Source organism: Pteropus medius, unplaced genomic scaffold, assembly GCF_902729225.1.
Source record: "Pteropus medius unplaced genomic scaffold, Ma_sr-lr_union100, whole genome shotgun sequence".
Taxonomy (NCBI): domain Eukaryota; kingdom Metazoa; phylum Chordata; class Mammalia; order Chiroptera; family Pteropodidae; genus Pteropus; species Pteropus medius.
This window is the reverse complement of record NW_024349800.1, coordinates 10815348-10842835: the sequence shown is the minus strand read 5'-3', so window position 1 is coordinate 10842835 and position 27488 is coordinate 10815348. Positions and strand designations below refer to the sequence as shown.

Below are 27488 nucleotides of genomic sequence, written 5' to 3'. Positions count from 1 at the left end.
GTTAGCAGAATTAGTCTAGTTAAATACAAGGGAGATTTGCGTACGAATTTATTGGTTAATTCATTCAACATGCATTAAAATTGCACTACAACATACTATAATACCCGTATTAGAATAAAAGAGTGAATAAGATACTGTACTCAAAGATCTTGCATCTATGTAGGGAGACCAGAAAAGTTAAAAGACAATTAAAATGAAGAGTTATAAGTACAATAAGTAAGTGTTATGAACATACTGTTTTAAGTTAGAATAAATAATTAGGAAAGATTTCTAAAGAGAGGTTAGGACTAAAGGATTAATAGGCAAATTGAAGAAGAAAATACATTTCAATCAATGAAGTGAAATGTATAAAATACAAATGTGAAAAGGAAGCATAGAATATTTGAGTAACAAGCCACAGGTTATGAGAAAACAAATTAGTTTCAATGATGTTGGATTAACACATGAATATATTTTAAAATATAACAAATATTCTTTTTCATGTTTAGTTTGCAGTACAAGACATGCCAGAGAATATAAAATGTGACCTCTATAATCACACTCTATGATAACATTTTAATTGAAATTTTTAATTTAATAATGAAATGTTTTAGTTTGAGGTAATTTATTGTCCATAATTGGCCTTGTATATTTGAATTTAGCCCAAATTTCAATTAATAAAGGTATAAATTCACTTGATATCCTTTTTATATTGAATAGGAAATTAATGAGATTGAATTTTTAGAAGACAACCTGGTCACTCATGTGAACCACTTAGAAAGAGCTATTAATAGAGAAAGAAAAATATGAAATCAACAGTAGAAAGCTGACCACTTCAGTTCCTGTTATTCTGGCTTTGACTGCTAATTTATTGTTTGCTTTTTGCTTTTCTAGATTTATTGGGGAGATGATTTTATTTTATATTTTAATTTTTTTCATAGATGTCTTCAATCCGAATGACCATGCAAATCTTCCATGTCTCAATTTAAAATGCATCTTAAAACTACATTAATAGAAAAATTCTTTCAGTCCTAATAATTTCTCTCAGTGTACAGGTGGTAATGGGATGTTAAAGTAATCAAAAGAAAAAATACATAGACTAATAGCTATTTAAATCGAGAGAGTATCTAAGAGAATATTTACTCCAGAATCTTATTTTTACAAATGAGAAAATTGAGAGCCAGAAAGATTAAGTAGCTTATTGAAGTGCATATAGCTCATTAGTGGCAAAGCTTGTTTTGGAATTCTCCACAGATGTGAGGTTTGTTTTGTTTTGCTTTGCTTTCCGCATTGATTTTCTACCTTGTTGTGACTATTTATTATTATTTCTATAATATATCAAGTTAATTCTTCACAGTAATATAATGAGCTTAGAGACAGAGCCAGGTTTTGTGGGGCTTAAAGATGAGATCTCCCCTAAGGAGAAATGCAATCACCATGTGAACACATTGTTGGACTCCCTTTCAGGGGCTCCTGGAGGGGCCTAGTAAGTGAAGGATCCTGAGCCTGAGCTTCATCGGCCTTTCAGGAAGCCCCTTCACAAAGAGCAGAATTATCAGCGTTTACTCTAAAACCATACGTTGCTTTAGTCAATAAATTATGTAATTCAATGTTTTTCTTTTTATGAGGATTACTAGTAATGAAGTTATATAACATATAAATTCATACACTTTCAAGAGCATATACAGTTTTTAATTTTCTAAAAACTTTTTTAAAATTTTCTTTTTTCATATAATGTAGAAAAGCCATAAGCATTGTGGCCTATACCTTCAGGCTATAAATTTATTGAGGCTTAAAATATTTTAAATGAATACATAAATATCCAAGTGAAATTCTGTGGCTAAGCACATTTATGTTTTCTTGTTAGAATGACTCATTTGATAAAATATTTCTAAATCATTAGAACTATTGTTATAAGTCTAGAGATTTGTGAATTACTTGCAGATACCATGAGACCAACTATTTATAATTATCTTTGTCATGCCAATGTTATGACACTAGAAAACTGCTGTTATTAACTATTTTATTAATGGAATGAATATTACGAATTTTGTCCTGCAATGTTTTAGGCATCCAGAAAAACTCATTTCACCTAAATTACCACTCCTCATGAAAGTAAAAGATTATATCTATATATAATAATATATTTTAAATATGTTATTTAATTTTATTTAAATTTAATTATTATTTCACATAATATATAATACATAATTACTTGAATATATTATTTAATAATATTTTTTAAATGTGTATATATATCTATTAGTTTTATTAGATGATTTCATCATGCAGCACTCCCAGGAAAAGATTTAAACAAAAATGTATGCCCTGAGAAAGGGATATAGATTGTCAGATTTCATATAAACAAAGATTCATTCCAAGAACATTTCACCTTTTCACAAGAGATGAAGCTTCTATTGAAGAAAAAATAAGATAAAAAATAATGTCCTAGCAACTTTTTCGTCCCTGATTATTTCAGTTAAAAGATAGTTTTAAATGTAGAAGTCTAAATAGAATTTAGAAGTGGCTTTAAAGGTAAACTGACATACAATGAAAGATAAATCACAGGTCTCAGTTAAATTTTTCTTGAGAGTTACTATGTTTTGGAAAGTTAATATAAAAAAAAATATAGCATTAATATGTTTCAATTGAACATAATGATATAAGCAATTTATTCCTTTTTATAAATCTGTCTCATGTACGATGCATTTTTAAACTTTAGGATAAAAGAAAAGAACAATACAAAAATTAACTCATGCTATATTTTATGCTTGGGAAAAGGGAAAGAATAAGGCAAAAATCATTTCCATTATTCTGCCAGACTGTATTATTTGACATTCTTAAAGGATGGCAAAAATGCAGAATAATTAACAGTTATAATGCAATATACAAAATCCCAAAATATTAAAATTTAAGAAGTTAAAACAGATAACAATATGTATATTCAGTATCCATACATATATTTGTGAAACTATATATTTGTACTCTCATGTCAAAATTAGCTTAAAACCATTTTGAATTAGACATTTCAATGCATCTTGCAACCATATATCTACATATCTATGAGTTTGTATATTGTTACAAAGAATAGTACATTATAATTCATCTTTGTCCTTAGTCTAAAAGGCCTAATTATTTGGACTCAAAGTATGCTCAAAAGAGTAATGCAGCATAGTTAGTATTCTTTTGAGCATTCAACTATATTTGGTACAGACTCTTTTTAAGAAGGTTGATGTTTTGTTGTTTTTGCAATAAAACTATTTGCCTCACTTTTATTTTTGGAAAATAATTAGCTTTTAAACCTTGAATCTGTTTTAACATTGACAAATAAATTAAGTTCAAGCTGGCATTTTATTATATTAGATTGAAACTTTAAGATTAAATTTTATTCATTCAGCAAGGGCTTTTGCCAGAGAGAGAACTGTGAACAAATATGACTGTGCTCTCATATTGCTTGGAATTTAGTAAGGAAACAGAAAAACATTTATTTAAAAGTATTGATTCTAAGACAATTTCTAGGACAATTTCTCTTAATTCCAGGACAATTTTTCCTTGGGTGTACTTAAATAAGGGAAAAACTATACTTATAAATAAAATGTGTATGTTATTATAATAGGTATACCACATCATTAAGGTTTTCAAAGTTTTTCTATAAGAACCATATTTATTTTATGCTATAAAATTAAAAAAATAAATTTACTTTGATAAAAAAACTATTACATTATATGTTTGTTAGCTAATGACAAAATGATGAGTATCTCTGAGGGAATACAAATTAATTATATATATAAACATATGTAATATGAGTGTATTTTATATAAATATATTTACTTTAGAATGTAAGTATTAGGGCTTCTTCGGTAAATATTTATAGACTTCTGTAGCTGTAGATAATTGTGGAGTGAAATTCTTTCTCCCCAACAGACTTGCTACCTATGTCAATGAAAAATAAAGTGTCAGATCAAATTGTGATGCACATATAAATACTTATTTGCAAGTCAGAGAGAAACAAGCAAAACTAGATACACAACTTGATTTGTAAATTAAACAAAATACAGCTCTTTGTAGTGAAAAAGTTAAAATAGTGGTTTAAATTAGGCAATACAGTCCCCATATTTGGCTATACCTGAAAAAGCCCTTACCTTTAACATGTTACTGAACAACCTAATAATTATAAAACCTTTTAAAAATCACATGATCTATTGATATTAGGGAAGAGGTGATTGTAAAATATTTCTCCTTAGTCCGCATATCTTAGAGACCATGCATTTCACTAAGGGATAGAATAGTTCTATCGATCATACAAAAAATATATATAAAATTTAAAAAGCTGATGCTCTTCTAATAATCCAAAACTGAGCCTGAGCTTCTGATTAATTTAAATGCTAACAAATCACTCTTCTTTGAAGCTCCTTCCCCAGCTGTTATTTTAGATAAGATAATCTAAATATTAATTCATGGGTCTCACAATAAAGGCTAAAGTAAAAAAGTATATATATATAAAGAAAGCATTTTACTCCATATGAGACATAGTCTAACATAAATTATAGAGAATACAGAAATTAGAACTTTCGAATTTTTATGAGTAAAACAATTTTAAATTGCTGCTATGATATTACATCATGTTAAATACATAGACTTTCATACTATTAGGTAATAAAAACAAATGCTCTTATCTATAATTTTGTTTCTTTTATTAGGATTTTTCTCTTTTATTTGAATAGTCTCATTGTTTTTCTAAAATATAGCCTATCATTTTGTTTTATCTTTATTATAATTTATATTTAAGTAAGACAAAGTTAATTATATATATAGTACCAGCAAAGTAAATATTGAGATTGATTTTCCTGATTCGATGATGACAAACAAATGGTTGCATATTCCATGAATCGGTATTCATAAAAATATATTGATTATTCAACATCCTCAAGCAGTAACTGATGCTGAGTTTCAACAATTGCCAAACTTTAGAAACACATGTAAAATGTCAATGTTATAGGTAGAATTTATAAGAAGAATAAGGAGAGAATTATGAGAAAAGTGGTGCAAGAAGCAACTGGACTCATATGAATCCACATCATGTCCTTGTTCCTTCCTGAATAAAGTTTTGCCCTTGACCTTATTCGTGACTCTCAGTATAGGAAATCACATTAAACTAAGAGTTGATTTAAAATAAAAAAAACTAAGTGTTAAAAACTCTTCCAACCCCTTTAAGTATACATTTTCTCATTTAATTCTCACAACAACCATTTGAGGTAAGTACCATTATTATCAATATTTTCAGATGAGAAAACTGAAGCACCAAGTGTTGAATAAATTGACTCACTATCATAAGAATACTCAAAACTTTCTACATTATTTCATGCTCTAATAGTTGCTTTTTATTACTATTCTGTTAAGGTTGTAGCTTAGAACCATGTCAATCATTTACTCTCAGGCAAAGAGCAAATCCCTAAGACTTTTTAATGGATTGATGTATATCTAGCCAGAATTAAAAAAAAAAAAAAAAAAAGAAAGAAAGAAAAAAAAATGGGGTCAACAAAAGAAAACATTTCAGGAACTTATAAGCAATTATTTTCAACTTCTACAGTAGCTTCTTTTGATTCTTATTTGTTTCCATTAAATTAAATACAGCTGCACGGACATAGCAGAACTGAGATGAGTAAATCAACATGCTTTTTTCTGCTGCCTCTAAAATAGCATTTCCTAGTGTCAGCTAAGAACTATGTAAATCCATTACAATATAATGATGAGATTCTGGCATCCTAGTCTTAACACAATTATTTTATCTAATTTATACTATTTATTTAAAGTTTTGCAATGATAAAAGAATATCAATCATAAAAATAGCTTAGTGGAATTTGCTGCTTTGAAATCATATCTGCACCTTTTGATTCACATCTCCCTGTTGTAATCATTTTGTCAAAGAGTAAAAGTAAAACATTACAACTTTATAGTCATTAAATAGAATTCACTCAAAATTATTTTATAATATCTAATTCCTCAATCTTAGCATTTAGGAAACCCTAAGATCTAAAGTTATATACCTGAATCCCTTTATTGTTAGCCCCTCTTGGCAAAGAAAATATATCTCGTTCTCACCTTAGACTTTCATAACTGCTTTAGACTAGAAACAGCTAATGTGAATCGGTGCTAACAATAGTCAATTGCTGCTGGAATGTAAGCAAGCATAAAATGACAGACGAAACCCTTAGTGGAAAAGTCTATAGATGAGGTCTCTAACCTTGGCCCTTACACCTAAAAATTTATAGAAGGCTTGTTAATCTGTCTGCATCCCTCTAAAAGATTTAAGATGGGAAGGCAAAGTTAAGTAGTTCATTAAAAGTAAATTAAAACGCTGATTCTCATTGCTTAAGAAAATTTTGAAGACAATGAATAAAAAATGTCAATATTATATATCGAAGTATAAGGAGCCTGTTTGTTTTTACTTATTTTTCAAAGTTAATAATACCAAAGAACAAATTCCTTAGAGTGATACTCATAGCTCATCAATACTTACCCTTTGCCTTGTGCCATTTTAAACTCTGCTACTTCTCTCTGCTACTGCACCCTGAGATTTATCACACTAAATTTTTTATCGAGCTGGTAACACACAAGTTGGTTTACAGCCTACTTTGAACAAGTTGTTGCCTTTACCCAAACTGATCCTTCCTCTGTTTCTTACCTAGAGAATTCTTATTCATCCCTTAATAGTGGGTCTAATGTCATCTCCAGGGCAAGGTCTTCCTTTATCACCCTTTGCAATGACAGTTGTCCTCTCCTCTGCACTCCCGGTACACAGTGGGTGTAGTTTAGATTCCATGATTGTAGATCATAATTATTTAATTAAGCATTTTTTTCACATTTAGTCTCTTAGCTTATAGAAGACACTATGTCATATGAATTTTTATTTAACTACCCACAAGTGCCCAAAACATTGCTAGCTCATGCTAGAACTCTGTTAAATAAATGTCAGATACTGTCGATGATTGCAAAAAAATTATTAATTAAATCTTCTTAAAAAATGTTAGTTCTTTGTTAATATAAGAACCTTATTTGTTCATTTTCTCTATGCACCTGAAGTTCAAATATATATACATATACATATATATACAGATATATATGTGTATATATATATATTTTTTTTCTTTTAGTCAACAGAAACTAGAAAAAACTCGGGAAACCTCAGTTCAATCAAGAAACAATAATTAACAAAAGTATAAACAGGACCTTGACTAAGGAAGCAACCAGTAATTACTAGGTTTTTACTCATATCACCTCAAGGTCAATATGTAACAGAAAGAAACATAAAGTGTGCTAAATGTGGGAAAAAAATAATCTCTAAGAGAGAGTCAAATAGAAAATATTTTTAGCACTGAAGTGTGTTCAATGGCTGGAAATCACTTGAGATGTTAGTCTTGACCTTATGCTTGATACAATATATCCTTTAAACCTTTAGACACTTGTTTAAGTCAAGATGCTAGAGCAGTTTTCTTTTCATCTGCTGTTCTGATAGAAATATTTTGTTTTTTATTTGTTTGTGTGTTTTTAGAAAATGTACACTATGTGATTCTTTACTTTTAAAAACTTTAATAAGAATGACCCAGGGAAAATCCTCTAATTTAAATATAACTCAAACTATGTTGACTTAGAAAACTATGATATTCTGGTTACTTTTCGGTTTGCAATGTGGAAATTACTCCTTTAATCTGATAATTAAACAGCCATATTTTTTATTCAGTTCTTAAAATAGAAGTTTCCTTTTACTAGTCACAAGAAGAGCAATGTCTTAAATAAAATATATAAGTTTTAATTTGTAATTTTTACTTAATACTTTGGAAATTTATACTGTAAGCAATTATTCAATAATTAATATTAACTTAACACTGTTATATCTTAAAAATTAAATATAATCAAGAATCAGTATAATACAGAGAAAATTTTCTTAAAGTTTTATCTTTTAATTTTATTTTGAACTACTGTACAACCATTTCCACATCTTTATATTCTTAATCATCATATACTGCATTTCAAATCACCAAACATCAATTTGTTAATCTAAACTTAGTTTGCCTAATGAATCAACTTTTTATTCTTTCTGTATTCCCCTATCGTTCATCCATTCTTGTCTCTAGTGAATACCCATATACCGAATGTGCATTAGGGCTAAATCACAGTCGTGGGTGCTTTGTGAGATGTGATGGTTAACCAGAAAGAAAAAAAAAAAAAATCTTATTTTCTGCAGACTGCAGTTTCTTAAAATAACCCTAAGTTATTTTACTACAATCTAGAAGAGAAATAAGCTTTATTTAAAAATTGTTAACCTATGGTTGCATTCTTTGCAGCTTGGTAAGTAAGAGATAATTTTATCTATGGAAACGAATAAAGATTTAAATGGTGGGTAGAATTTTGATATGTTACCTTAGATCTTTTGCAGTGTAGGGTACAATATAAGAAATGTCATGAAAGATAGGCTACGTGGAACATAGATGAAACACCAAGCATTGCATTTTACAGATTTGAATAATTTATGAATATACTAGTGGTAGTCACAATTTAGAAAGTTTGAGGACAGATACTGATGAATGTATTATATTATATGATGAAGTTTTCTCTTTAATATTTTCTCAATAGTGAAAAATCTTTGACGCATTTGAGCAGGGATAGATTGTGCTACTGGAAGATTAATCTCAATCTTGTAGAAGCATCAAAAATCACAGTGTAGTGGTTACCAGAGGGAAAGAGGGGAGAAGAGAGGTAGGTAAGAGGTGAAATATATGATGACAGAAGGAAATTTAACTTTGGGTGGTGAACACACAATGTGATATATATACGATGTGTTATTGAATTGTACACTTGAAACCTATATAATTTTATTAACCATTGTCACTCCAATAAATTTAATAAAAATAATTGATTCTACAAATTAAAAAAATCAGTTGAAGAACAAAGATATGTAGACAGTAAATTGAGTTAGAAAGCTGCTGAAATACATGATGTGAGAATTAAATAAGACTTAAATTATAGAGAAAATGAAAGAAAATAACAGATTGTAAAAGGTATTTAAGAAGTAGGATCTTCCATTGAAATCATTTGTATGTGATTAATCTATTAAAATTCTGTGAAATTAATTTTAGTATAAGTGTTGATGACAGTGACTATTAGTGTAGACTGATATTTCTTGATTGAGTAGATCAATTGTTAAAATAGTTTTAATTTGTAAATGTAAAAAATTTGTTAAATTGTGTAAATCATATATAACAAATATGTTGATACGCAAAATTTATTTATATGTTAAAGCAAAAAATAAATCTAGATATTGCATTGTTCAGAATAGTTTTTGTCTTAAGCAAATAGTACTAGTTTAATCCTGAAATAAAAAGTCATAGATATTATATTTGTTTTCATTTCCAAACATACTTCTTAATACTTTAGTCATTAATAAATGTAGTGATAATAAATTTAAACTAGATACATCCACACCTATTCATTTTTTTGTTTCTTTTCTAAAACCTTAAAATAATGTCAATTACCTCTTTTTTATGGGTAATGTATAGCACATAACCAAAATTTTCTAATTTGTCAATTTACATCAGGTAACAAAATTGGTGAAAGTGTATGGCTTATTTTTCAAAAAATTAATTTAGACCAACATCTACAATCACATTTTTGTGTAAGCCAGGCGTGTTCAGGTTTGCAGTCCTCAGAACAGACTGTTGATTGCCTATCCACCATCTACCCCCACTTTATCTTTTCTAAAATAACCTTATTTTACATGGATGCAATGTGCACAGTCCAAGAAGTATCACAATCCTGTTACCTTAGCCAGTTATTAGTCTAGAGATAGGCTCATAATTGAGGCCTAAACAAGGAAGTCTGGGGAAAATCTGCTGAGAAATTTCTGAGAAAATCCTCCATGATAACACAAAGGATATTTATGCATACTTCCTTTTGTCTCTCCTCACTCATTTTCCCACTCATATTCTTGAATGATTGAAATTTTATTTTTATTGTTACTTTGTGTTCATTTGGTTATAGAGTCAGACACAGAGAAGTAAAATAAAGTAAAAAATATGTTCTATAAATGTTTAAAACTTCCAATTTTTATACTTAGTTTAACTACATATAAAGAAAGATAAATATTTTTAATGCAGACTTTTTCACTGTTTCTGTCTCATAATCAAGGGCAGTACGCCAAGCTGAGAAGGGGAAAATGCAGAGGATCAGAGGAATCTTTAATGATATATTACCAAGCCACCATATTTTCCAGGAGCACTGTCTGATTTGCTTAGGGCTGCCATAAAACCCGCCACAAACTTGGTGGCTTTAAATGTATTCTCTTGCTGTTCTGTAGATCAGAATTCCAAAGTCAGCATGTCAGCAGGGCCACTTTCCCGCTAGTGGCTCTTGGGGAGAACCCTTCCTTGCCTAGTCCAGCATCAGGAAGCTCCAGCTCCTCCTTGATTTGTGGCCACATCCCTCCAATCTCTGCGTCTTTGTTAAAATTTCATCCTCTCTGCCTGTCAGATCTCCCCCGTGTTTCTCTTATAAGAACACTTATTGAGTTTAAGGTCCAGCTGTCTAAGTCAAGATGATCTCTTCATCTCAAGAGCCTTAACTTAATCACATCTATAAAAACTATCTTAATAAGATAACATTCACATGTTCTAGGAATTAGGACAGGGATATACCTTTTCTCAGGCGACCATTCAAGACACTACACATACTTTTCCAAAAAATTTGAAGATTTCAGTGCTACAATTGAAATTTTAAATTTTGGTAGACACAAGGATTTCATAGGTTTTTGAAGTCTATTTAATATTTACTTCTATATTTGTGTGTGTGTGTGTGTGTGTATACACTGTTATATATTTTTTTAAAAACCATGAAGTACTAAAGGATTGTAATTATTGTTTTTATTATCTATCTTCTTAAGACAAGTATTAAATAGGGACTCAACATTTGCAGATTTGAAACTGCTAAGGGATAGTAATAAAAAAGAGCTAATATAATTCACAAAAAGATTTGTAACTTTGAAGGATAATTCTTCTTATACTTGATTGCTTGTTCTATCTGAGTATATGTCTCCAAAGCCAACTTTGAGACTTCATTTTAAGAATGAATAATATTCAAATATAAAATATCTATTAAATCAATGAGACAGTTTGCTATTTACACATCATTCTTAAATTTGTAATGCGTGTTTAGAAAGTAGAATTTTTTAAAGCAAAATTATAGTATTTGATGCATATTCTAAGGATTTGGGTATAATCTAAAAAGTAAGCGAAGATGAATACTCCTGTGTTGAATTTATTAGAATGAAGCCAGCTGGTTTAAGAGTAAAACCTATAATAGCAATGGTATAGCTAGAATGAATTTCACCTTGTGGCAAAGGCAGGATATAAACATCTGTGAACAAGACTCCCATTCAGCTGCAAAGCCCTTAAAGTATCATAAGTGCCTACTCTTATTTGGTTCCCTGCATTTAATAGTAGACCCAAGATACCTCATTGCCTAAGTGGTTGCTTCCACTCTACCTGTTGCATCAGCAGTCCAGACAGCATACCTTTGCTTTAGTCAAATTGCTGCATCCAGCTGCAAAGAATTAAAGTGTGTGTGTATATATATATATATATATATATATTTTTTTTTTTCCCTGAGGGGCAATGTGCCCACATAAAAAATAATGGCTCTACTGTGATAAGATAGGGAGAAAACTGTGTGGGGGTCTGTTATCAGTCATTGCTATATGGACATTATTGAAATCGAGGTAAGTGTATATAGCATTTTAAAAGTTCTGTAGAAAAGATTTGACTTTAATTATAAAACAATTTTAGCTTTGAATCAAACACTCATTATCTTACCTGAAATTACTATGTACTAATATGACAGCTAAGCAAGGGATTGTCTAAGAAATAATCTCCAACATTTTTGTATGAGTATGCCTTTTGGTAAATAAATTTCGACTCCAATATATTTTTCATAAATTATAAATGTATTAATTATTTACTCCTATTGGTTTTTCATAAATTATGTAAATGTATTAATTATTTACAACTATAATCACTATGAAACATGCACAGATGCACATTAAATCATAAGGAAATGTAATTTCTAATATATTATTTGCATTTCCAAATGATTACTAGAGGATCTTCTTAAAATGCAGATTCTGATTCTAGGGTGGGGATATTTTGAAGGATTGTATGAAAAATATTCTTAGAAACTAAAACCCATAGGGAAAGTGCTGAACTATAACTTGGGGCATGTTGCCTAAAAACTAGGAATGTTTTGCTACTTTCATTGAACTATCTTGAAGGAAAATTATACAGAAAAATTCTAGTAGATATTTTACTGTAGAATTCTCAAGGCAAATGATATGTGCAAGAGTTATAATTTAAAATATATAAGTAGTCACATCTATTGAAAAAATATATTTCAGTTAGTGTAAACATCAAAAATATTTTTTTAATCAGAGGCAATCATGCAATTATTAATCTAGACACACATAAAAATGAATTTGAATATTTCTATTATTTTCTTTAGATTATTCTGTAATGCAGGTTTAATATTGTTAATGAATAAAGTACAAAAATATTTTTACACTGTTAACCTTGCTTTACTGCACAGTAAAAATATTTTAAGTAAATATAAGGAAGAAATTGATGTATCATTCTGACTTTGAAATTATTCTGGTCCAATTATTTACTCTACTTAACGAGATCCTTCTTCAGAGAAATCATCACAGCTGCAAGAAATGTGCAAAGTACATTATAAGGCATCCAGAGTTCAGAAATCCTATGGTACTCGACAAGAATATCTTGCTTTATAATCTGTAAGCATAAAGTATGAATATTTTCAAAAAGAAAACAAATATTTTTCCAAATTTGGGTTAGTAAAATAAGAATCCTCAGAATATAGTACTTGCTCAAGTATTTAGTTATAAGTGGAGATGTTTGAGAGAGAAATTTAAGTTTTGAGAGTGATGACATATTTTAAAATTACTCTTTCATCTTGCTCGCAATTCTTATCATCTCAGCTTTAATGACTAATCCTAAGAGATATCATAATGATCATTTTACTTATATAATAATTAAACTTTATTAATACTTTATTATCTGCCAAGCATTGTTATGTGACTTTTATATTTAATCTTCAATAAATAATATGATGTAGGTACTCTCTATGAATGAGGATACTAACATATAAGGAATTTAAGATTTTTTTACAACATCACACAGCTAATAAAATTAGATTGAAATTTGAATCCAGGCAATTATTCTTCAAAACGAAAGCTGTTAATTACAACATTCTTCTGATGTTTTACATACATTCAGCCTTGATAGTCTCACCCACAATACCTTAGTTAATTAAAGAATAGTAGTATGAGATATCTTTCAATAATTTTATGTGTTTATTGTCTGTATTCTCCAGTAGAATGTAAGCTCTGTTTTCTCTCCAGCAGCAATGAAAAAATTTCTAATTTTTTTAGAACAACTGAATAGATACCTATATCAAAAGATGGTTTATATAGATGTTTTCTTCATTTATTACAGTCAATATTTACTAGCTCTTATATCCCATTGGCTGTATTTTGCTTTCTATAATACAGTATTTAATTACAAAATATTTCAAATTTCTGTAAAAGCTAGATCATAATGTTTTCACTACGCATTACTAAATTTATCTTCAAAGTGGTGTTCCTAAGTTACAATGGCATGATAAGAATTTTCAGTTCCCAATGTTCTTAATGTTTGATTTTGAAATACTTTTAAATTTTCAAAAATATTTAAAAGTATTATTGCCATAATCTTTCTCTCAAAGATGTTTTACTTTTATATCCTGATTAATCTAGTTACCATTTACATCAAGCATTTTTATATGCTTAGAAGACATTTATATATCCCCTATCAATTTCCTTTTTATTATTTTTATTTTTTTAATTTTTAAATTTATTTATTTATTTTTATGGTGACATTTGAAATTTGAATATGAAAATAATAATAATAGCTTATAAAAATTGAGTGGCTATAATGTATCAGAGTCTCTTCTAAGTGCTATATAAACATTAGCTCATACAGTCCTCACCACAACACCATGAGATCATTACTATAATTATTCTCACTTTAAAGATGAGGAAAATGCAATATAGAGAGATGAAGAAACTTACCTATATAAGAGGTAGAGCTGGAGGAAAATCTTAAACACACATGTGTAAACCAAAGCCAAAGCATTAATGGTAGATTAATACATCTGTTTGTTATTTATTAAACTTCTATATTAAAGATAAAGTTAGAAGTCTTACACGAATTTAACTTCTAGCCTTAAAAGAATATCTAGTATCTGAGTAAGCTTCCTAACAACATTATAACTATGAAAGCTGAATAAAATACATATATCAAATTCTTGAAGGCATCAGAGAGAAACCAAGGCAGCCAGCACTTGAGAAGCCAGGTATCAAAGGGAAGAGAACAAAGATAAACTCAGCATTTACTTTTGCTTTCTCTAGGCATATTTGTATCACGGGGTCAAAGGAGCAAAGTAAAATATGATAAGCAAGGTCTGCTATAGTTTCTGAGTTACAGAGAAACAAATTAGAATCCAGTGCTTCCATGGAGGACCATACAAGAGAGATCAAGGCTCTGGAAAGAAAATAACTGCCTAGGAGAAATAGCCTAGTTGTCTACTGTTTTGCCTGTGCCTCAAGATCCTTTCTATCCTTGAAATTATTAGTAAATCTTAGTCCTGTGTAAGATCACTCATTCATGTGAATCTTATTTGATAATTTGACCACCTATTTGACAAAGTGATTTATTTGTGTTATCTCTACAAGATGAAACATGAGGAAAAACAAAAATAAAATAAGATCAGCATACTGGAAGAAAAACCATTTTAATGTAGGTTCATTAATAATTGACAAATTAGACCTTTAAGGTAAAAAGCATTACTGAATAGAGAAGAAATATTTCATAACTTAAAACAATCACTTCAGCAAACAAAAATTCAATTCCTAAATATATATACACATAATGTTGAAATAAAGTAAGAAAGAGAAACAAAATATATATGGAAATTTTTTTATTAAAATATATTACTGGGAGAAATTACAGAAATTCTTAATAAAAGAGGTATATACTATGATCTGTTAAAATTGATATTACATTACTTAAAGTAATAAAGTACTTTAAATGGCAGTATAGAAATATTCTTCAAAGTAGAGGCCCCAGATGCATCATCTCTGATTTTCAGAATTTGCTTCTTCATATGGGTATAAATAAAGAAATTTGTTCTCTTTTATAAAGTATCTAGGTCATAATATTTAGTTTTGGTTCTAATTTTTTTTCACTTTAATGAAATAATTCACTTTTAGTAAACAGTTTCTACCTTGTTGCAATTGTTTCTTAATAGCTAGAGACTATTCTGAATAGTATTGTAGTTTTTACTACCATCAATTTGATATTTAAAATCTCACTGTGAAATAAATTTACTCGGTTTTCATTTCTCCCATGTTTTAGGTGTGACAGTACTTGAAGGCCCTATTTATGCTGTGGGAGGCCATGATGGCTGGAGCTATCTGAATACAGTGGAGAGGTGGGATCCCCAGAGTCAACAATGGACTTTTGTAGCCAGTATGTCGATTGCCCGAAGCACAGTTGGCGTAGCAGCATTGAATGGCAAGTGAGTAGATTTTTCTTTTTTTAATTTGAAAAAGAAAAAGGTTTTGAGTGAGTGTTCTTTTTAAAATAACTTTTAGTAAACTCGTTCAATAAAAATCTTTTTAAATACAATTTTAATTTTTTTTTTTTAAATTTAAACATCTTCACGGATAATTGGCAAATCAAGACTGCATATTTTTCTGGTTGCCTCTTCATATAAAATAGAAACCAAAACTTTTTCACATTAATTGCTGGTTAAAGAAGTATCAAATATATTTTATGAGAATTATGTCCACTAAAGATCTGCATATTTATATCCTGTTAAATAGTTTAAGGAGCCTTCAAAAGGCTACTAGAAGTTTGGTGCTCAATATATATTTTCCCATGATTATACTGGTTCGTCCTCTTCATCATTTTGATTTCCATTCACCCTAAATCAGAAATTCTCAACCTCAATACTGTTGATATTTTGGGCCAAATAATTCTTGTACGGGGGGTTGGCTCTGTCTTGTGTATTACAGGATGTTTAGCATCATCTGGGCTTCTATCTACTAAATGATAGCTCTACTCTCACCTCAATATACAACCAAAAAAGTCTCCAGACATTGCCTGACATCCTTTGGCAATGGCAAAATACACTCCCTCTAATTTCCATGAGAACCCCTAAATAAAGTTAATAACACCTCTGTGGACAGCTGCAGAAGCTAACAATCTCTTCTCCACAATTATCTTTCCTCTGAAGTCCATTTGCTAAAGCAGCCTGAATAATCCTTTTACAAATGGAAATGATACGTTAGTCCTCTTCAAGGACTTCTTTTTGCAATTAGAATACGATGTGTATCTTTGATGCATATCTTTATGTAAAGGGACCCACAAGATCTCCTTCCTGCCTACTCTTCTTCATTTTTTTTTTCCTCTGTACATCAGCCAAGTTGCCCTTTTATCTATGTGTCAATGTGGCAAGCTTGAACCAATTCAATCCCTTTGAATTTGCTCTTTTCTTTGTTTGAGAGGCTGTTCTCACCAATCTCTATGTGCCCGGATCCTTCTCATTGTTCATATTTCATCTAAAAATCTGTCCACATGGAGTTATTTATTATCCATCATATTTAAAATAGACCATCCTGCATAATACTTTAAACTACTTATTGTTCTTGAAATCATGTTATTGATTTTGTCTCTTTTCACTAGCCTATATATTCAATAAATGTTGAGATTTCATCTGCATCATTCATTATTATATCCCTGGGCACAGTACACATTTACTGTATCTATTGAGTAAATGTTGAATGAATTTCCCTGTCCAATTTAGCTATTCTTAATAACCTTTGACAATCTAATTTTTTTTTCTAAATATGTGATCTGTATCTACAAAGTTGATATAATAGAACATTGTTTAAAAAATAAACTACTCCTCTCACCCAAATTGTAAATAATCATTTTCATGGCATTAAAAATTCTTGGAAATTCAAATTTTAATGGCTATGCGGTAGTCCACCATATACAAAAACAAACAAACAAAAAACAAACAAAAAACCCTAAATTAAGTAGGTAGTATCTGATTTTTTTACATCAAAAATATCTAAATATATGTAAAATTTTACATCTAAAATAACATGTCTAAAGTATTTCCTTAATTTTTATATTATAAATAAAATGATAATTTTCAGGCTTAAATAAATATTTTAATTTAAATATCTTCTTTAGTATGATTTTTCCCGTAAATTCCTTTTCTCCCAGTAATTTTTTTTTCTTTTCCATTTAAACTGGGAAATTTTTTCTTTTATATCATAAATTTAATCCTTGACATTTTGTTTATGAGCTTTATTATTTCCAAAGCAGACTTAAATGTTTGCATTTTAATTTTTCTTACATGATATTCTTATTTGAATCCTCTTTCCTATCTGCTTTGTATACATCTTATTTCAAATGAGTGTGTTATCATATTACTTTTAAATTCTCTTGTATCACCAAATGTATATATTCTTAATTTTTTGAGAGCACAATTTACTTATTTTTCCCAGAAAGCACAAGTTGTAAAATATTCATTCTCTTTACTTGAAATAATTAAGATGTTCTTGTGTTAAGACTCTTACCCATGTTTTATTGCACTTTGTTCTATTTCCCTATGCACTTGTGTGATTTGTCTTGTCAAAGAGCATTTAATTCTGTCCTCTCATAGTACGTTTAATTGCCCTCAAAATCCTACACTTAGATATTTTGTTAGGAGTTTAATTAATATCAATATCCATTATTTCAAAAATCTATTAGATGAGAAAGGAAAGATGGAGCAGAATCATGGAAAGTAAACTGCTATCTATCAATTTAGTTTAATTTTTGTTAGTTAGTAATGCTGCTTTCCTGCATCATAATTTTAACTATCAAACTTTCTACTCCTACTATATTAAATATCAAATAATATCCGTAGATATTCTTGCTAGTTCCTTTTGGCTATAGTTAAGAAAAATCTAGAATCCTATTGTCATTGCTGCTTTGGAAAATTATTGTGTACGAGTGACAAGTTCAAATTATATGCACCCTATTGATCCTGTAGTGATGTAGTGATGGGGTGTTATATAAAGAGTGATTAGAGATGTTCTTCCAATAGTTTTCTAGTTATATTGAGATCTGTCAGAAAAGGGAATTGAAACATTACAAACTTTCCATCTGATCTCATCTGCAAGTTATCTAAAAATTTCCTGGATTGAATTGTTTCTATGTGAATTAGGTTGATCCAATTCCTCACTCTTAATACATTTTTTAAATTTTTGTTATATCTTTTAATAGCAATAATAAAGAATATCTGTTCACTTATGTTAATATTATCATTTCACTCAATAGAAACTATATATTATTAATATTTTTCTGTTTATCTTTTTTCTTGAAAGAACTGTTTTCCTTAAGAATAACAATATTTTTCTTTTAAAAATCATTTAATTTGGAGATTAATAATAAAATTTTATGTTCTTCTACATTAAATTAAAAAAACTGTAAGCATATCTATTTATGGAAAGTAAAACAATAACAACAAATATTTCTCTTGGGTGTTAATTTTTATAATTCCCATATGAAAAGCATAGGCCTTTTATTGCCTTTTTACTTTTTCAAATATTTATACAAACGTAACAGTCCATAGGTTTATTGGTGACTTTTTCTTACCACTTAAATTAATGCTAATGTGTTCATTCCTTACATTCTTTAGAAAATGGATGTCTCATTGATGTAGCAGATGTCTCATTTGCTCAACAGAGATGAAAAATATCCTTATCCCTTCATTATTTAATTCCTTTGGTACATTGTGTAAGGAGAATACATACACACATGTATGCGCACACACACACACACACACACACACTATATTAAAGTTACTTATGTTACTTATTTTAGATTTTTAATAATTAGCTTACATTAGAGTTTTGTGATCCTTCCCTAATACTTGCTTTTAAATATCTTAATATATGTGTGTTTTGTTATAAATCTTCTCTAAACTCAATCACTAATAAATGAGATAAATAGTTAATAAATAAAATATTTAATGGTCAATGTTTTGCAAATTTTCACATGTTTTAACTATATTGTCAATCCAGTTTCTCTAATGACCCTTTTAAATTGCCTATGCATGGAATTCATTATCCAGGTCATTTTCTTGTCCTTGTATTTTCTGGCCAGCTAGGATATTTAATATCTTAAGAAATCCTGTTTTACTTTAATACCATTCTTTGTACCAAATATCAAGATGTGATAATATTTAAAGTTTTTAATTTGTAATTGGTTACATTTTAATTAAGTACATTTTCCCAAATTTTAATCTTATTCTATGAAAAAGTTTTGAATGACTTATATTTTCTTCAAATAATCTTCCTCCTTTAAAGCAAAATAATACAGCTTTTATTTAGGTATCTTCCTCTGCCACAGGTGTGATTTAATAGCTTTAAAATTTATGTGGTTTGATGACTGTCTACTAATATCTTGTTGTTTTTTCTGTGTTACTCAGAGAGAAACACGATCAGTAGAAAGTGACCTTTCACTGTGGACCCATAACAGAAAATTGTTTCAACATCACCTTCTGACAGTTGTTTATTTTTTTCTCACCTCTACTGATGTGTTTTTTTTTCCCCTCTTGTTTTATTTTCACATCTCACTAATGTGTCACTCTAACCTGACTGTTGCTTCTCTGAATATTATTTCAAATAATTTTCCCAATTAAGGCTAATAAACCCAGTAAATATCCTTCTTGAGTTTAGATTATTTATGATACCATTTGTTGTGGAAAAACAACAAATTGGTTTTGGCTTAAAATTAATGCATGTGTTCTAATAAATTCAAGAGCAAAATTATATCAATTTCATGAAACATTTTGGTCAGTCTTTCAATAAGACAGATTAAGCTAAATGGTAGATACATCATTTTATGCCAGCATAGCCACAAACTTACTTGATAAATAAAGGAAATACAATAAAACAGTGGATAGACATTTTGGTGTGAGCACTGGCCATATAAAACCCCAGACTCCCCGATAGTTTCATAGTGATTCTTGTTTCTTCTTTGCTTTCTGCTTTAGCTTTGTTCTTTCAAACTTTACTTTTTAGCCAAAAGCTCTTTCTGGTTTGTTTATCTTAATTTCCTGAGGTAGCTCATAAAGCAGATACTAATACTGCCTAAGCACATTCATAAATAAGACTGAATTTTAATAAATGTATGCTATGGCCCATAGAGAATCTGAAAAACAGAGAAAAACAAGTTTGTTTCATGATTCACTATCCAAACCTAATTGATTCGTTCTTTCAAAATCTCATGTTAATAATATTCGGGGGACAGTGGCAATCTCTACAAGTTGCAATTTCTGCAACTGAATCCTGAAACTTACTCAGTTTGAAGTATCAGAACAGGTGTCATTGTCTGTTATTTTCCCCAGGAGGTCCCAATACCTAGTATAGTAATTTAAGCCTCAAAGTCTGTCACTTGATTGGTGCCTTCCAGGTCCCTGTTTCTATTTTGTATTCAAACTTTGGCATTCTTTTTTTCGAAGATGGAAACCCAAAATTTATAAGCTTTTATATTATAAACAATTTATATTAAAATCATATTATCTTAGATTCACGCACCAAAACAAACAAACAAACAACAACAAAAAAAACTTCTTGTTTGCCGAGTCTCAGTTGGGAATACTAATAGGCTCAGGAGGTTTGCAATTTGCCTCCTGAAAAAAAATATTTTTAAATTGGGACTTGATTGTCTTAGCAGATTTCCAGAAAGTGAGGAAAAATCGCAATAAGAAGAAACAATTTGCATTGAGTTTCTGAGTATGAAATGCAAACAAATGGAGGGAAAGTCGTTTGGCTGAAACAGTAAGAAAGAATGGCCCCAAGAGATTAGATTTAAAGGCAGGTCTCAGGTCACACAGCAATTTGGCTAAGGTAAAGATGTTATAAAAGGTTAAAACAGGACTGTAGCATGGCTGCATTTCAATTTCATAAAGATCACTAAGGTTGGAGAATAATTTATAATTGTTCAAGGAAAGCCCATCGCAATAGTAGACTGGCTAAAATGTATTCCAGTGGATCAAAGGGATTATTTGATTTTGTGCTTCAGAACTAAAACGTGGAGCAACAACAGACAGTTTACTTGGGATCCCTATTTAAGCAGATCCACTACCAGACGGAGATGGAACACAGCATCTTATGATTAGACCTCTCTTTCCTTCTCTAGTCTTTACTCTTACCATTGACCGTATGGCCACCCTGTGTCCCAGACATACGGAAACACTCTGATTCTCTGAACAGGCCTTAATTGTTCACATTCCTTTGCCTTTTCACATATTGGTCTCTCTGCCTAGATTTCCTTTCCATTGATTTTTTTCTCAATAACTTGTGACTGTCTACTTATTTTCCCTTCTTTGATTTTCATTTGATCTTTGAAGACATTTGAAAACTCTCTAGAGTGATAACTTAACACAATTCATGTTCTTTATATGTATGATGGTCCATGCGGCAAGATCAGTACTAAGAGGATTGTTTTTTGCACTTGAGGACAATAGTGTCAGGAAGTATAAAAAATACATTAAATTTTTCTTTTACTTAAGTAAGATCATTATAATATTTTCTATCATCCAAAACCTAGTTTAATCTGTACCTTTCTATGAACTTTTGTTTTAATTCACCCATTAACAACTAATCTTTCCTTCCTTTGTGTTCCCAAGACATATGATCAATACTTTCCTCTGCTATTTGTCAAAATCTTACTTCACTGGAACTTAGCTACTTTTTTTTTTTTGACAAGCTCATAAATAAATCATCCTTTTTTGAGAAAAGAAAATAAGTACTACATTAATTTTTGTTTTAAATTTACAACCATGTATTGGCCATGATGACATATCAAAGAAATCACATCTGCTTTCAGAGAGCTTACATTATATTAAAGGGAAATAGAAAATAACAAAGAAAGGAAATGCAGAATTGTAATATATGTAGAGCGGGAAGGGCAAGGAGTCATGGAAGGATTAAGTATAAAAGTGAACATCTCTCTCAGGTTTTAGGTTGTTGAATTCTACCAAGTTTGGGGATTTGGTTAATTGACTCAAATTAATTTACATATTTAGAATTGTGAGGTTCCTCTAGGAAATATAGGCACATTCTAATAAATAAAGGTAAGTGTGTTCTGTCTTTGACCCACAACCTTGCTTACCAGCCATAATATAGTGTCAGCAAGTGTCATACTGAGTTTGGCCCATGCGTAGACATTTCTTAATAAGCAGGAACAAAAGCAGTCATGCAAACTGTTGTTGTAAGCTAACTGACATCCTACTCACTATTCCATAAAGCACTCCAACAAGCACCTCTCAAGAAAAGGTTCACTGAAGAGCAGATGCTGGAATATCCTGATAGTAAGATCTGCAGACAAGCCTTCTCTTGAGGTCAGATTAAAGAGTTCTCCAACAACTTGGAAAAAAAAGAATTAAACAGAGTTCTGAATCTAGAGAATTGCTTCAAAGGTTTTATACTGTGGGGGTTGTGCAATTCTTTTGTGATGCAAGGGAAGGGGTGCCTGAATATACTTCCTGGATAACAATATATTGTGAATAAAAATTATGTCTAATACAAGGCTAATTATGTCTAATACAAGGCTAATTGGCAAACCTTCAAATATTTAGATAATGGTATTGGAAACATCTTCTGTAGCCATCCCTGAAATATGCATTATTGATAAAGTATGAAAAATATTAAATAACTTTACCTAGGATACGGACTGTCAATAACGTTAAATTTCTGAGAAGAAGTCAAAGTGGCATCAGGAAAGACTTTCTAGCAGAGACACACACCTGAACTGATTGATGATGGATGAGTGAGAAGTAACCTAGCTTTTGTAGTAAAAAGGTACCGAAGGAGAATGCACAACGGTACACAGGACTGGAAAAAGTCTAGTGTCTCCTAATGCCCATTCACTGTTTTTCATATGACAATATAAACAGCAATTATCTGGTAGGCATATGGTCACCTGAAATAAAACAATACTTTCTAGCACCTTATCAATTAGGTATTGACATGTGACTGAGTTCTGGCTAACGGCATGTGTGAAATGACTTGTGCAGATTAAAAGATAAAGTCTTAAAGGGAGAAGATGCGGGCCTTCTTCCATTTTTCCTTCCTCCTTCTCTTTGAACCGTGGTTGTGATAGTGAAGGCTACCTGAGGGCATCGGGACAAGAGGGTTTGTAGACAACTCTGCGCTGCAGTTTTAGCATTGGTATTAGCAATTTTTTTCATACTATCTTTTAAAGAATATTTTTAAATCAAACAGCTTTGGAAGATAGAGACAGTGACTTTCTTTAGGGTAGAGAAATTTGTTCCTTGACTAGAACAATAGTGTCTCCCTTTCCAGTGTCTCCTCGACTAGAATAATAGTGCCTTCAGAGCAAAGGTTAGGCGTATTTGTTGGCAGCCTCTTTTAAAGAATTAGCTTTTCCTGAACGCAGTGTTCTTCAGATGAGAGAAAAGCCCACTGCAGCATTGACCTGAGTCTCTATTACTCTAGTAGGCCATTGACAATGATGCCTATTGTGGCTGTGATTAATAAAGTCATTTTTCTCTGACCCAGTAATCCTGTGTCTTTTTCCAGTATCTATGAAACTGTGGTAGGCCAATTTGTTAGCTTTCAAGTAAGGTAGAATTTCAGACCCTTCACAGTTCGTGACAAAGGGTCATATTCTACAGATATAGTCAAAAGTGGGAAACAGCCAGGGGCTCAATGCATGTAAAGCCATTTTACACACATTTGAACCCATATCCTAAAGAATACAGAATTTGTTTCCTACAAATGCTATATTGTCGTCACTAGAATTATAAATATGTGGCACTCACTTAGATGGGCACACGGCAACTAGGTCTCAAAACACTGAGACCTGGTCACTAACATTAGGTAAAACTCACCTGTATGATGAATAAGCACACAATCGAGAGAAAGTAGTGGGGAAGGCTCAGATTCTTGTCGCTGTCAGCAAAATTCTAAGAGTTTACTTAAGAAATATTTCTGATCTGCTGACAATTTTTGGCATACAAGAGATATACTGGTCAATATTCACAGCAAACTGAACTAAGAACCTGATGCTTCTTAAGCATGTTATTTTGCTGTCCTTTTCTCATGGTCTCAGAATGAAATTCCATGGCATACGACTCCCTTCGTTCTCAGTCTAGTATTACCAGCTACATCTCTTCTTCATCCTCCTTCACTACCACCCTTTCATCAACATGACACACCTGCCATTCTTCATTTATCACCTGCTATGACCTTTCATGCCCCTGTCCTTACTCATAATGCTTTCCCTGTATGTAATGCCTTCCCCTTTCTTCATCTTACAAATTTCTGCACCTCTTTCACCTCTCAGTTAAAATGTCACATTTCCTTTCTTGCTGTGAAACTGTCAGCTGTCGCTTCCTATGTTGTCAGTGCGTTTACTTCTAGCATCAGATTCTTCTTTGCTTTTCAGAATCTCAACATCTAATTTGTCACTGTAGTAAAACAAAGCAAGAAATCAATAAAAATTACAATTAAATAGACTGTGAGGGGAGACCTGAGAAGATAACCTTTGGTAATTGTCCATGAAGTTTTGTGCATCCGTTTTAGTGTTTCTTCTAACTGCTTAGAGTATACTGTTTCTATCCCTTTGTTATTTTTTAACTTTAATAATAATTATAGTAATAGTTATTATTATTATTATTTATTTTTACATTCTAGTTTAGTCACTTAGCAAATTTATGTTTCAGAATTAGTGGATTATAGATCTTGTTGGTCAATAGCATACATTTATAAAGTACATAATTTTCAAAACCTTTTCAAGTATTAAATGTGTCTATTGATTTTAACAATGGATCCATAAAGCAGTCAAAAATGAGGACACTATTATATCTTTTCGCAAATTAAAATTTTTTCAAATATTTTTTAAAGCTCGTACTTGAGGAAAAATTCAGTGTATTTGCTCTTTTCAACTAGTTTTGCCCTGGTATTAATCAATAATTTATATTATATTATTAAAATTACAATAATTTCACTATTGATCTATAAACATAACACATTAAAAGGGACATATACCAAATGAAAAAACCATTGATAACCTTGATTAAGCTTTAGAAAGTAATTTATAAAATAATGACTATCATATATCAAATATTTATTTTATAAAAGCAATGTCGAATTAGGTCATTTTTATCAAGACATTACATGAAATTATTTCTCGTGTTACTGGATTTTATTAGGGGAGGGTTCACACAGAAGAGAGACTAAAGGAATAGTGGTTTGTAATACATGCAATCATATTAAAGTCAATGATGTTATAACTTGTGAACTTTGCTGGAACGTTTAATTTCCAAATAATAGGTTATACTAATAGGCTCAACATTATAATGTAATGTAAGCAATATGTTATATTAATTATTCCTACTTTTTATATACATTTAGCTATATATTTGTTAGCATTTTTAATAATTTTGGGAGAAAATGTACATTATTGCACGGAAATAATGTATTATCAGAAATGCTGGGCTCATATATATCAGTACTATAAACTGCCATTGTAATGTGTATAAATAAATAGAGCAGGCTGAGGTCAACAATTCTTTAAAACAACAGAAAAAAGAGAGGGGTACTTTTCTTATATATAAACTATGTACCAGGGACCGTGCTAGGTGCCTTTTTTGAAGATAGTTACTCAATAAGTAAAATTCCTGTAAAAAAATATTTAGTTAAACTTTAATAATAATACCTCAAGATTATAGCCTACTTCTTTTGAGTTAGATCTCCAAATTAAATAAAACACAGAAATAAATGAAGTTCAGATTTCATAAAGTGTTTAGGAAGATGAAAACTTTTGAGTGAATAATTATCTCACTTCTGGGTGCCTTTGCAAGCTAAACTGTCCAGTACTTGCTCTTTAAAATGCTCCTATTTCTTAATTTCAACATATTGCAAGATCAAGAGCTGGCAGACAACTTGTGAGTAATCAAGCAAAAAGACATTATATCCATAAAGGGCACACTTGGGCAATCAAAAACATTTTATCATGGCAGGCATTAAGATAGACACAAACAGCTTTAAAAAAATGTCTCCAGGATTTGAAATCAGTTTAAATATCGTATTTTAGAGTTATTAAAGGACATTAGAGGATGCATTTGTAAAACCAAGACCTGAATTATTTTATATGCAAAGCAATAACATCTTTCTCTGCATTTACTTAGAAACCGAAAAGTATAGATTTAAGTCTATTTACCAATATATTGACCATAATGTCCACTGGTGAGGCAAAAATCCTACAACATCTAATCTTATTAAAACATAAGCAAGTCATATCACTCCTGTATTCACGATCATCTTATGGCTTCCTGTTTCACTCAGGATAAAAGTCTATAAATGCCTGTATGAGGTCCACCTGTACCTCACTTCCCAATCTGTTATGGGAGTGTAATCATAACACTCCCTCTACCAGTTGCACTTCCCTGCTCGATCTCGATCTACAGCACTTAGCACCTTCTAAAGATATTTATTTTGTATGGTATGTCTACCCACTATTCCAGAAGAATTGAGTGCAGGAATTTTTTTCCCATTTCGTTCATGTATATATTCACAAATCTTTGGATAGTTTATGGCACATACTAAATTCAAAAATAAGCATCGAACAAATAAATAAATAAATGCAACTCTATATTGTGATTAAATTTTCATGGCTAGGATCAAACAGGCAAGATCTATTTTATTAGGAATAGACAATATATTTCTAATCATTTAAATATCACTTATGCTGTAGTACTTACTTTCCTGGGTTCACAACATACTTCTCATTAATGAAATAACTATAGCAACATGAGTGTATTGTTTCAGTAGTACTCAATCAAACATCACTACACACTTTTTTCTTGTAAAGTCTTGTTTATCTATGGAACACATTAGCTATAGTATAGGCACTGATTAAGGAAGCTAGTGTTATGACAATATTTGTTTAGATTATTCCATTTATTTAGCATTCTAAACTGTGGGGATAGAATACAAGGAGTAAGCATGATTGATTTGCTAGTGCAAATCAAATGCTGATCAAGAAAATCAGTTTTCTTTTGCTTATGGTCATTTTCAAGAAAAATTGGAGGTAAATATTCTAGATTTTAAATAACCATTCCCCAATATTTATTAAAATAATATATTGACATGATTTAATTATATGCCATAAAAAGTTGAAATCTATTTAATGTTCTAGAAATAATAAAGGTTAGAAAATTGTAGTTGATTTAGTTTCATCTGATATACTGCATGTTAGAATAATGGGAACTCCAGCCATGTATAATCTTTTACAGAGTACCTTCAACAAAGATGT

General features: G+C 30.3%; 1 protein-coding gene and 1 pseudogene across 2 annotated transcripts in view; one reads left to right on the top strand and one right to left on the bottom strand.

Moving 5' to 3' along the window:
- LOC120621495 (AP-1 complex subunit sigma-1A-like) overlaps positions 1-27488 on the bottom strand; it is a 113406-nt pseudogene that overhangs the window by 3057 nt on the left and 82861 nt on the right.
- The window catches only part of KLHL1 (kelch like family member 1), a 273818-nt gene that overhangs the window by 230062 nt on the left and 16268 nt on the right, over positions 1-27488 (top strand). For both annotated transcript variants that reach the window (XM_039886823.1, XM_039886824.1), the window contains one exon: positions 15495-15657. In XM_039886823.1, coding sequence (XP_039742757.1) covers positions 15495-15657 — 163 coding nt within the window. The remainder of the gene's footprint in view (positions 1-15494; positions 15658-27488) is intronic.